Source organism: Typopeltis vanoorti, chromosome 15 (genome assembly GCF_054136105.1).
Source record: "Typopeltis vanoorti isolate ZY-2024b chromosome 15, IOZ_Tvanoo_1.0, whole genome shotgun sequence".
NCBI classification, from domain to species: Eukaryota; Metazoa; Arthropoda; class Arachnida; order Uropygi; family Thelyphonidae; genus Typopeltis; species Typopeltis vanoorti.
The window spans coordinates 64862258-64874730 of record NC_143563.1 but is presented as its reverse complement, the minus strand read 5'-3'; the positions used below and the strand labels follow the sequence as shown (position 1 = coordinate 64874730).

Below are 12473 nucleotides of genomic sequence, written 5' to 3'. Positions count from 1 at the left end.
GTCATTAATGCACAAAATAAACTACTGCAATCTGGGTACAGAACCTTGCTATGCCACTGTCTACATATACTACTCTTTGATGTTTGTCTATCAGAATCCATCCATTTTATATCTAATCCCCCCCCCTTTGCATAATAGAATTGTGTATAGTATCCTGTCAAATCTCTTTACAAAGTCCTGCAGTATCACTGTATAGCCATTTTCTTTGGCCAGGAGGGAGGGGGGTATATATTTTTACTTCTTACTTCCCTCACTCATGCACTCCAAGTTTTTTAAACTTATTTAACCGATTAAGAGATTGAGTCTTCAAACACATTTTAACCAAAATAAAAATCTTTAATTTTCAAATAACACAAATATATACAACATCAAATCAACACAACTTATCTACACAAGCACTAATATATTCTTCAAATTATAACTTCAAACAGCATGAAAATACATTTGCTGCACAGCCTTCCTTCAGTTACATAAGTCAACAGTTATCCTATCCTATTCGCACGATATATGTTTCATATATCGTGCGAATATATGTTTCATATATTCACACAAAACTCCTGGTTTTGTGCAAATATATGAAACAAGTATATAAAATTCAGATTTATTAGTGTAGAAATGGATGACATTCAAAAATCACAATGTGTTGTTTGCATTGTAGTCCTCTCAAATGAATGTCTGAAACCAAGTAAATTAAGAAGGCATTTAGAAACGAAGCATCAGCAATATAAACAGTATAATAATATCCTGGATTCTGGCATGCTTCCATCAATTTTTAAAAGATCAAAAATCATTGCTGTCTTAAAACCTGGCAAAGACCCTACAACTGCTTCCAATCGCCTTGTTAAACATCTGTCTGAAACTTCTCAAAAGAATGATATACAACAGAATTAAATACACATGAATTTCTTCAAGTGTATTTAATAGAACTCCACAGGAACAGGCTTCAAACCTGATAGAAGTTGTTGTGATCAAGTACTGGCCTTGACAACCTTTATAGAGAACAGTTATGAAAAACAATTGAAAACAATAGCAGTATTCGTGGACCTCTTTGCTGCCTATGACACAGTGTGGAGAGAGAGGTGTCTTATTTTAAAATTCCTAGAAACTGTCCCATCACCAAAACTAACCAACATAATTAATCAAATACTAGTAGACAGATGGATACATGTATCTCTCAATGAATCCAAAAGTAAACTCTTTAAGATTAAAAATGGCCTATCTCGGGGGGGGGGGGGTCAGTTCTTGTCCCATTGCCCTTTAACTTATATATTAGTGATATCCCAGAGACAACATCACGGAGATTCATGTATGCTGAAGATATTGCCATTGCAACTCAACATTCAACATTCCAAAAATCTGAGAACATCTTAACTGAAGATCTGGCTGTATTTGATAAATACTTTAGACAATGGCAATTACAACCTAACCTGAACAACACTGAAGTAGCATCCTTTCATCTAAGTAATATCCAGGCGAAATTTAACAATCATCCAAAATACCTACGAGTTACCCTAGACAGAAGTTTGATGTTTAAATATCATCTAGAAAATATTGCCGGAAAATTAAAAACTCGTAATAATATAATGCATAAACTTGCTGGTACTTCTTGGGGCGCTGATGTCAACACACTGTGTATTACCGCACTGTCTTTGGTCTATTCTACAGCAGAATATTGTGCTCCTGTGTGGCTGAACAGTGCACATGCTTCTTTAGTTGATGTCCAGCTGAATCAAACTATGAGGATAATCTCTGGAACTCTAAGATCTACTCCTGGCTACTGCTCCCAACTCTCAGCAATATAGCCCCTCCCTCGCTTCGCAGGACCCAAGCCTTAAGCAGATTATGGACAAAAATAGTTGGAAACAGTTCCTTGCCTCTCCACCAAGACATTTCCTTCCATACCTCACAAAGACTGAAATCCAGGCGCCCTGCCTGGAGGAGTGCAAAACAACTGAACGACCAGAACTTCAGCCTATGCGAATCATGGGGGAGAGTATTGGCTTCAATGTACCTCCAATCTTCAAATTTCCATTTCAAACTCAACATCTCATCTGGAGGGCTTTGATTTCCCTAGACATGTATGGACCACTTTAAATCAGATCAAAACAGGACATGGGAGATGTAAGCATCTTTCATAAATGGATCTGGTTTGATACTCCAAACTGTGAATGTGTAAGCGAGATCCAGACTATCAATCACATTGTGCTTGAGTGTCCTATCTACTCATTCTCAGGTACTAAAGAGGACTTTTTTAAACTGATCCCCAGAATCCCTGGAGCGGATCTGGGATTTAAGGATTAAGCTCTGACTCCTGATTCTTAATTTTGATGTTTAATCATTTCAACCTATTGTACCCTTTTAATATGATTTTTGCAATTGTTTTTATGCCGTTTTATGTGATATGTATGTAATATCCTGAGACTTGTCATCAGACGCTAAATAAATAATAAGCAATATAAAGATAAACCAGAAGATTTTTTATAAGAAAAAAGGATAGACTGAAAAATCATAAGTCCTTTATGAATGCAATTACTGTTAGAAATAAATCATTGAAATCATTAGCAATAGCATTGAGTAACACAACTGAAGCAAGAAGAGACAAACTAGTAGAGAGTGTTCAACAACAGAGGTCTTATTAAAATACATTTAAGTAAAGTTGATTTCTGTTTTCTGATTTTTTGTCATTATAATCGGTAGGTAAAACCACTATTTTTTTTAAAAAAAGTTTAATTATTATTATTATGTTACTACAAACTAAGCAACCGCAAAAATATTTTAGGATACTTAGGGGATCGTGGCTACCAAAAGGTTAAGAACTATTGTCCTAGACTACAATTCCATCAATGTGGTATTGTAGTCTAGGACAACAGATGCGAGACCCTTCGACACTTCTGCACATGTCAAAAGAAGGAGAATCCATTCCGATAATAGTAATCAATCCGTATTGTGGGATGAGTTGTTTATTATTACACATTGGAAAATTAACTTCTCTTTTATGATCATTATAGTTTTTAAAGTGGTAACTATTTTGCTTGTATAACAGTTGGAAAATTTTACGTATAAAACACGTGATTTCATGTGTTGGTGACCAATTCATACATCGCGTTATTTTTTCTCCCCTTCAACATGAATTGACTCTTCTTGGCAGTCTGCCAATGACAGATCTTGCTTCCATGATCAGATTTTACACAGCTTGTAATCGATTTATCCCAAAATGCATAACTTTACATTTATCCACATTAAACGTAAAAGTTACAGCATTAGTGAGACATGATTGACAGAAAATGATATAATCAGAAAGTGAAGGGTATAAAATTTTAGGGAGGATATAGGGATGGGGACAGTATGCTGAATGCCTATTCTTTTTGGTTACACTTCATTAGCTATCATCATACTGTCCCCATCCCTATATCCTCCCTAAAATTGTATACCCTTCACTTTCTGATTATATTTTCTGTCAGTGAAAGTAAGGCATTAGAAACCATCTGATGTAAGATAGAGACCAACAAGACAAAATATGCATTTGATTGGCGCTATGAGCCAAGGGATGTAAAGGATGATGTGGATGGTATGCATTTACAAATAAGTTCAGCGAGTAGGGAGCAAATAATTATAGATTGGAAGGAAGAAATGACACATGGGCAGAATAAAATGCAATATGGCATGTATAGTTAAGGAATAATTACATGAGACAACATGTGATGGAAATTACCAGAGAATTTGAGAATGCTAGATCTACTAGCTGATCCAAGGATTTTCCTGTAACCTACTTGACCACATTGTCATCAAATGGCAAGAGTGATCTTGTGTCCTTGACCTGGGATACTTCTTCTTCTTAATTGAAACTTCTCCACATTTAAAAACCTCCCAGGACAAGGAGTCAATCTTATGAGCTAGTAATTACAACAAACTCAGGAGACTGCTTGGAGCAGTACATGACATAGAAAACTGCTAGGATTGGATATTGATGATGCAGGGAAATGGTAAAGGAGTGATTGAAAGAAATATTACCAGACTACATACATAGATTTAAGAGAATAAATCAAGTGGGAGCTTAAATTGATAAGTAGCATCATTAAACAAGAGCTATGAAAAAAATAAAACTTTATGAATGGAATTTAAAGAGAAAGATGAACTGTACAATGCACAGACCAGAAGGTGGCCAGTGTGGTCAGGAAGGCAAAATCAGAATACAAGAGGAAATTAGCTATGTAAGCCAAAGGTGACCTCAAAGAGTTCTTTTTGGTGTGTGTCGAGTAAAAGGAAAAATTATTATAATACTTGACAAATGCCAATGGTATGAGGTACTGAAGCCATTGAAATAGTTGAATTACTGAGTGATCACTTTGCAAGGGTATATCATCCAGGTGGAGATGTTGCAGTAACAAGAGTGGCAAAGGCTGATGTGACAATAGAGATAGATGAACTGGAGGTGTATTGGATATTATGGAATCTTGATGAGAATACAGCTATGGAATTAGATTGTGTATCAACTCACATATGACAAGAATATGCTAGAGAATTGACAATTCCTTTGACCAGTTGTTTAATTTAAGTCTCACCTCTGGGTGAGTTTCAAAGGAGTGAAAAGAGGGGGGAAAATAGTTCCATTGCAAACTGGAGGCTCCAAGACTATAGTAACAAATTATTGACCAATCAGCATCTCAGAAATAGTGGTCAAGGTATTGGAGAAGTTGGTTAAGGGAAAAATCCAGGAATGGATGGATAAGAATGGGATATTCTATGAGGGGCAGCCTGTTTTGTGAAGAGTAGGTCATGCCTCAGTAACTACTCACTTTTTATTATAAAGTGACAACTGAGTTGGTAATCTTTTTGTAATGGCTATATGGTGATCTTGCAGGACTTTGCAAAGACTTTTCACAGGATACCACATGGAATTCTGATACATAAATTGCAACAGTTGGGGATGAGTATGAAATTGGTAATGCAAATAAGATAACTGATGAAGAGATACCAGACAAAAGTTTATTCATGAGGAGAGTCCATAGAAGGCCAGCAGTGTGTCCCAGGGCTTTCTGCTTGAGCAACAGCTATACAATTTTTATATATATTTATGATATAGGAAGTGAACTGAGGGTAAATATGCAGTTGCTGTTGTTTGCTTATGATGCAAAAAAACAATATTAACAATAAAAATAAATAAATAATAAAAACTTGATTAACAATAGTTAATAAACTTGATGTAGAAATCTTGTAGAATGATTTAAAAAGACTGAACGGTATGGGCAGCAGAGAATGGCTGTCAGTTTCATGTGGAAAAGTGTAAGGTTATGCATTTTGGTATGAGAACCAGTTGTGTGCTATATTTATGAAACTAGGGATTTGGGGGGTTGGTACATAGGAAGTTGCGTCAATAAACCTTAAACCAATCAACCAAACAACTTGAAATTCAAGTTGTTTGGTTGGTTGGTTTAAGGTTTATTGACACAAGGACAACAGAGGGCATATTGGAAAAGTGGCTAAAATATATCTTAATCTCATTATTTCTGCTTGTCAGGATGTCGTTCCTCAAAGAAGAACACTCTGACAAGCAGAGATAAGAATATTATTGTACACCTTTATAAGACTTTAATTAGGCCCCATCTGGAGTACTGCACAAATCTGATCACTTGAGTTTCTTGGGAATGAGGAAGAGGTGGAGAGGATCCAGAGATGAGAGATCAAGATGATGGCCATTCTGTGGAATGCTCCCTTATGAGAATAGATTAAAGATTTGTTTTACAGGAATTGGTTGATAGGCTGAAAAGGGAGAAATATGATAAAGACATGCAAATTACTTAAAGGTCCATTATAAGATTGATAATAATGAATAGGAAGGGAGACATGATGAATGAGATTCTTGCATATCATAATTATGTTTGTAGTCAATTGTAACCAAATAATTATGGACTGATATCTGTTACTAAAATCTATTCCACTTCTGTTATGGAGTATTTGAATAAATTAAAAACACATTATATATTGTTTTTGTGTATTGTTTGTTCATTTGTTTCTCAGGTGCACAAACAATATACAGAACAGAATCTCTGACATGTCCATAAATTGCATAATACTTTTTTGAGAGGGGGGGGAGATCAGTCTTTACTGACCATAGGCAAGGCTGTCTGTTTTTATTAATTAGGTACACCCTATCTAATAGTGAGTAGTATCCCACTTAACCTAGGAACCTCTTCAGTTTGCAAAAGATTCTACAATCTCTCAGTCAGTATCAGTAGTGCCCTTTGGTTGGAAATACCTAGGTTCAAATCACATCTAGGATGTGAAGAAGCTTTATAATGGCTTTTCAACTGAAGGTGAATTAGCTGGCCTCATGGAAACTACCAGAGTTTTTCATCCTTTAAACAGGCAGATTGGCCAAAAGAACACACAATTAACAGACATAATACACTGATGTCTTACCCTGCTAAGGCTACTCTGCTTTATAGTTCTGTTCTTGTCTATCATAGTTCTTGTTTATAATGGCTGGCCTATCCATTGTCATGGTATACAGATTGCTATTGGTGTTTTTTGCACATACCCATTCAAAGTCTTCATGTTGGGATAGATCTATGAAGACTTCCTATGAGAACAATATTAATGATTGATGAACTGTTGTCTTCAAAAACTAGCTGATAGGCAAAAAAGAGAAGATACAATAAAAGCATATAAATTATTAAAGGAGTTTTACAAGACTGATATTGAAGACTTTTTCAGTAGATGGCAGGGAGAGAGAGAATGAGGAGTCATCCCTGGAAACTGTATAAGAGTGTGGTTAGCAAGGGTGTTTAGGACTGGATTTTATGCTTAGTGGATGGTGGACGAGTTATCAGAGACAACAGTAAATGGATGACCCTTGTCCTCATTTCTTCTCCTTGTTCTGCTATATGCAAAATTGCCTCAGTGTCAATCCTGTAATGAGTTCTCAATGGTTTCACTGTCTTGATCATATCACTCGTTCATATTCTGTCCACTAAACTCTGCAGCTATCATGCTCTAAATCTCTCCTCATAACATTGTGCAGCCCTGGTATCGTTTTTGTTTTCTGCCTCTGTGCTCTTTCCAAGATTACTTCATCCTCTTCAAATCTTAGTGATCAGATTTGAACACAATAATCGAGATAACAAAAATTATATCATGTCTGCTATGAGGACAGACTGTGAGCATGGCAGCTGCAATTTGGTGGATAGAATATCAGGTGACATGATTGAGACATTTAAACAGGATTGGCACGAGGGAAATTTTTCATATAGAAGAAATAGGACGAGTGACTTTTTGGAAATTGAGAAAGCAGGTGGCAGGTAAGAAGAGAAAAGTGTCGGAGGGACTGTGAAATGCATATAGCAAATAGGTTTAACCACCCAAATGGCCACACTGATAGAATACATCAAAAATATAAGCTTCGTATTCTTATTATTTCTATAGTATCCAAAGGTTATATTAACTTCAATGGACACTTTACATCCATGTAATTATAGACATGTAAGCACATCAAGACTGGTTCATTGGTTTAGGAGTGGTATGATAAACTATGTTGTCTAAGGTTAGCCTCCTGCAATGAGTCTTGTGGCTCTGTGGAGGTCTTGAATAATAATAAAAATTTATTGAAGAAATTATCAATGAATCTTTGGAATGATGAAGATCAAGATTTTATATCTGGAAAGTCAAGCACAGAAATATTTGCAGTACAACAGCTAATAGAAAAAGTAATACAATGTATAACACTCCAGTTTAGATTTTCATAGCACATTTGCTAGTATAAAAGTGCAATATATTTTAAATATAATAGTGAAAAGAAAAAAAGATAGTAAAGCAAGATATTCATACAGATAACAAATGAGTAATAAAGTACACTACAGTAATGAAACAAAATAAACTGAAATGAAGAAAGGAATTAGATAGCATGATTCGTTAAGTCAGCTACTGTTAATATTTCAGTAAATGAAATAACACAAGTACTAAAAGATAAGAAGTTAAATTGAATAAAAACTGTTAATAATAATATAGTAAGTCTGATCTGCTGTGAAGATGATGAAGTAATGATAGCAGACACAGAAGATAATTTACCAAGAGAAATGTTATATTTCCAAGAGATATCCCAAAAAAAAATCAATAGAAAAAAAACTAAAACACTTGTGATTAGTAGACAGCCACTCAGGTGTGAGCTAGAAATAAACCAGACATGAAACTATATTCTTGTTTTAATCCTTTACCCAAACATAAACAAACAAAAGTTTGTGCATTAAGCATCTTTATGACTAGGCTACTTCTGTGTTGGTTGACTTCACATCAATTGCCTGAGTATCCCATAATGCATAGTAAACTTCCTCTTTGATGTGCATATTTCTATGCATTAATACTCAGACTAGTTTTGACTTTTGTTGAGATCTCATCAGTGGGAACTGGACACATAAGCTGGCAAAGGTTGGTCGATGGTAGAGCCTCTGCTACTAATGGCTCAGTTAAGTAAGTTTGAGCACGGTTAGTAGTTGGAAGGGGACCAATCGTTTGATGCTGTTGGCACACTCTCCCTTGATGAGTCTTTGGATTCCCTGGAGGTGTCAAATAATAATAATAATAATAATAATAATAATAACATACTGAAGGCTAAATCAATACAGAATTCACTTCCTGTGCAAACTTTACTTATACTTGAGTAAGGAATTAAAACAAGAATATGTGATAGTGTGCATAATGATGCTTCTGATAGTGCAAAATAATATATATATATATATATATATATATATATATATATATATGACCAAAAGGAAATGTGCTGTTTGTTATGGAATACTGAAGCATTTAATCTGAGGTCAACAGCCTCTACAAATAGCTAGTGGTGAATACATTTCACACACAAAACTTTTGTGTGCTTGCACTGGTGTAAAGGATTAAAACAAGAATATAATCTTGTCTGGTATAACATAATTAGAAATAAACAGAAAAATAAAGTAAAAGAGAAGCCACTTAAGGCAAACAAGATTTCTGGATGTGTAAACAGAGCAATATTGAAAAATATAAATAAAGAATAATAAGATCAGTTTGAACTTATATAAGTCTGAAACAAGAGTGAACACATGTAAGATCAAACAGCTAAAACTGATCTTTACACTTTTCTGCAAACAATATTACTTAGGTAGTGGGGGGGGGGATGGAAATCAAGTACTAAAAAAAGCTAGATGGAACACCATGAAAATGGTGGAAAGATGTATTGCAGTGAACATTGTCTCAATAGATCTGAGACCTAAGCCAGAAGAGGTCTATAAATTAAAGATGCCAAGAAGTTATATTTTTGGTTTCATCCTTTATCCAAGTGTAAGCAAACAAAGTTTGCACATGAAGTAACTTCATTAGTATCCCATGTATAATTCTATGCATCATGGGAAAGGCCACTACCCAGACTTCTTTTGACCTTTATTGAGGTCTCATCAGTGGGAGCCAGACCCATCAAAATCACTCTTAGTGGCCCTTCCCATAATGCATAATATTATACATGTCTGTAAGGATATGTGCATTGCATTTTGGGATACTAGGCAATTGATGTGAAGTCATTAGCCTCTATATACAAATAGAGATGGATGTTGAAAGATTTTCTAAGTGGAAAACTTTCAACATCCATCTCTAATCCAGAGTATTTTAGTAATAAGGTGTGACACCTTTTGACTACTTATGGAAGTAATGCAGAAGTCATATGGAAATATGACTTCTGCATTACTTCAGCCTTGTATCACTTCTGGATCTGGTTCCTACTGGTGACATTATTAATGCTCATCATTGGGTTGACTTACTTCCTGAGCACATTAGAGAGAGTTATACTCAGTGGTGGGTTTTCCCGTCACTGGATAGGATCACCACTGATTTTCCTGTCCTGGAGTGATTCATGTCAGGAATAATGAGTTCAGTAGTGATCTCAGTGGTGATCCTTTAGGGTCACTCAGAGTTTTTGGAAATGTATCCCTGCACTAATGCATAGCATTATACATGTCTGTAAGGATATGTGCATTGCATTATGGGATAACTAAGGCAATTGATGTGAAGTCATTAGCCTCTATATACAAGTAGCCCAGTCGTGAAGTGACTTCACATGTAAACTTTGTTTGCTTACAGTTGGATAAGGGATGGAACCAATCCTGGCATCTTTAATTTATAGTATAACCAAGTGGAAAAACTTTCAACATTTATCTCTAATCCAGAAGAAGTCTAATCATATTTATTTCCTTAGTGTTCCTGTATGCATGTTACAAATTTATGTTGCATTTCAAATGTTGTGACAATGAAATATTGCAGTTATTAAACAGCTAATTCATTCCTGTTTACTGTGCTCTATTTCCATTAACTATCAGCATGTGAATTATGTATATGGTAAATATAGACATTATGAATGAAAGTGAATTAGCTGTTTATTTCTGATGTTGCATCACTAGAACTATGGTGAATTTTTGAGCTTTATTATATTTAATTAATAGTTGTTCAGTTATGAACTGTTACTACAGGAAACTAATTTATTTTACGTTAACTTAGGTCTCTTATTCAAACATCTTGTTTTTATATTATACTCATGGCATCAATTCCACATGTCTAAACAAATGTGATTACTTGTTTACAGGAGGAAGATGAAATAAGTAGATATTTGGAAAAGAACAGCAGTATGCAAGATAAGGAAAATACTTTTTCCATCTAACAGACGGATCTTGTATAGAGCAGTATAAGCTTTAAATAGATAGCATCATGTTATCATTTTAACTCATACTTCATACTTTCTGGAAATAGATCCTTTCATGTTTTATCAAGACACTTTGTTTTTACTGAAATGACATCAGTTGTAAAATAATGATTTTATTATTTCATCATTAATTTATGTATAAAAGACATCATCAGCGGGTCACTTAATTTTATCACAGGGGGCCATTACTTTCAGTATATTTATATAACTGTTAATTGTATGTTTTTATAATAAGCATCTAAAGAGGTGAAGAAAAGTACTAATAACCTGAGCAGAAATGCAGTATTTATTTATATATGTGTAAATGATGTTTCTCTGCTGAGTGTAGTAAACTTCAGAAATACTTTTCTAAGTCTAGAGGATTTCTTTATTTACTGTTCTAACTACTGTCACAAGCGATAGAGAAATGGCATTAGTTCTGCTGATAGCAAGCTGTCCACTGTAATTTTAAATAAAACAGAAATTTACAAAATAATACTTTGGGACCAGAATTTTTTCCCATGTCATAGAGGTGTCTACCTGTGGAACAAGCATAGTGTGACCAAAAACTGTATGCATAAATTTTAATATGTATCGTATTAAAAGCACAAAAGAAAGTTTGGATCTTTTGTAGTACTGTCTCAATGTTGCAAAAGTTTGTACAATTCAATTTACCACATACACTCATCTGATATAATCGGCAGTGCAATGTGAGGAATTAGGCACTACACTGTTTCTTGCATTTTATCAACTTCTTGATATATTCATTGTGAAGCTGATAAAATGATTAACCTACATTAAAATTACTTAATTGTACACATTAGTATCACAATTCTGTTCGTATTTGTTTACAAATATTTTAACTATGTACAAAAATAAACATTATTTTTAAAAATACTACATTAAATGAAGTATAATGAAGTGATTACCTGGGTGGTTGCCAGCAGTGTGACGACTTCTGTGAGAAAAGGGTATATGTTTGACTACAAGGCTGGTGATTATGAAGAGCTCAGGAGACAGCTTGCAGGTGTAGCATGGAATGAGGAGTTAGCTGGGAAAGAGATCAATGCATCTTGTGGGATATTCAAGAACTGTCTAGTAGAAGCAATGTCTAAATGTATTCCAATGGTCAGAAGGTTAAATAAGGTAGGTGTGAAATGGATGAATGAAGAAATTAAGCATGCAATACAGAGAAAAAGCATTATGGAGGTAGCATAAGAGAAGTGGTAATAACCAGTTCCATGAGGATTACAAAGACCAGGCAAGGAGAGTGACTTGGTAAGGGTAGCAAAAGTGAAGTATGAGCAGCAGTTAGCTAATGAAACCCAAAAGAATCTTAGGGAGTTCTTTCGATATGTAGCCAGCAAAAAAAAAAGAATGATTATGGAAAGGTGACATTGATTGGAGAAAATGGTATAAGGACAACTACCACAGAAGATGTAGTGGGGGATACTTATTGAGCAGTTCATAAAGGTCTTTCATTCTTGTGAATGTGACATCATGGAGAGATTGAGACAGTTGATGATAGGGAGGAAAGACTGACTGTGAGCAAGAGGATGTATGGGAAATTGAGCAAACTTGATGTTAATAAGGCTGTCGAACTTGATAATATCCACATATTCTGAAAGAATGTGCCAAGGAGTTGACATTTGCCCTGACATATTTTTTTAATATGAGTCTTTAATAGGAGTGGAAAGAGGGCAAGATTGTGCTGCTTCATAAGGGAGGTGATAGAACTCAGACATCAAATTATAGGCCTATCTGTGTGTCAGGT

At 34.9% G+C, this 12473-nt stretch overlaps 1 protein-coding gene across 6 annotated transcripts in view; it reads left to right on the top strand.

Annotated features, from left to right (window-relative positions):
• Window positions 1-11323, top strand: part of LOC150098829 (PHD finger protein 14) — a 570499-nt gene extending 559176 nt beyond the window's left edge. For all 6 annotated transcript variants that reach the window (XR_016549471.1, XM_090404762.1, XM_090404761.1 and 3 more), the window contains one exon: window positions 10604-11323. Coding sequence is in view for 5 of the 6 variants with exons in the window: in XM_090404762.1 (XP_090260888.1) it covers window positions 10604-10678 (75 nt within the window). In the remaining variant the exon portion in view is untranslated. The remainder of the gene's footprint in view (window positions 1-10603) is intronic.
• Window positions 11324-12473: the final 1150 nt, after the last annotated feature.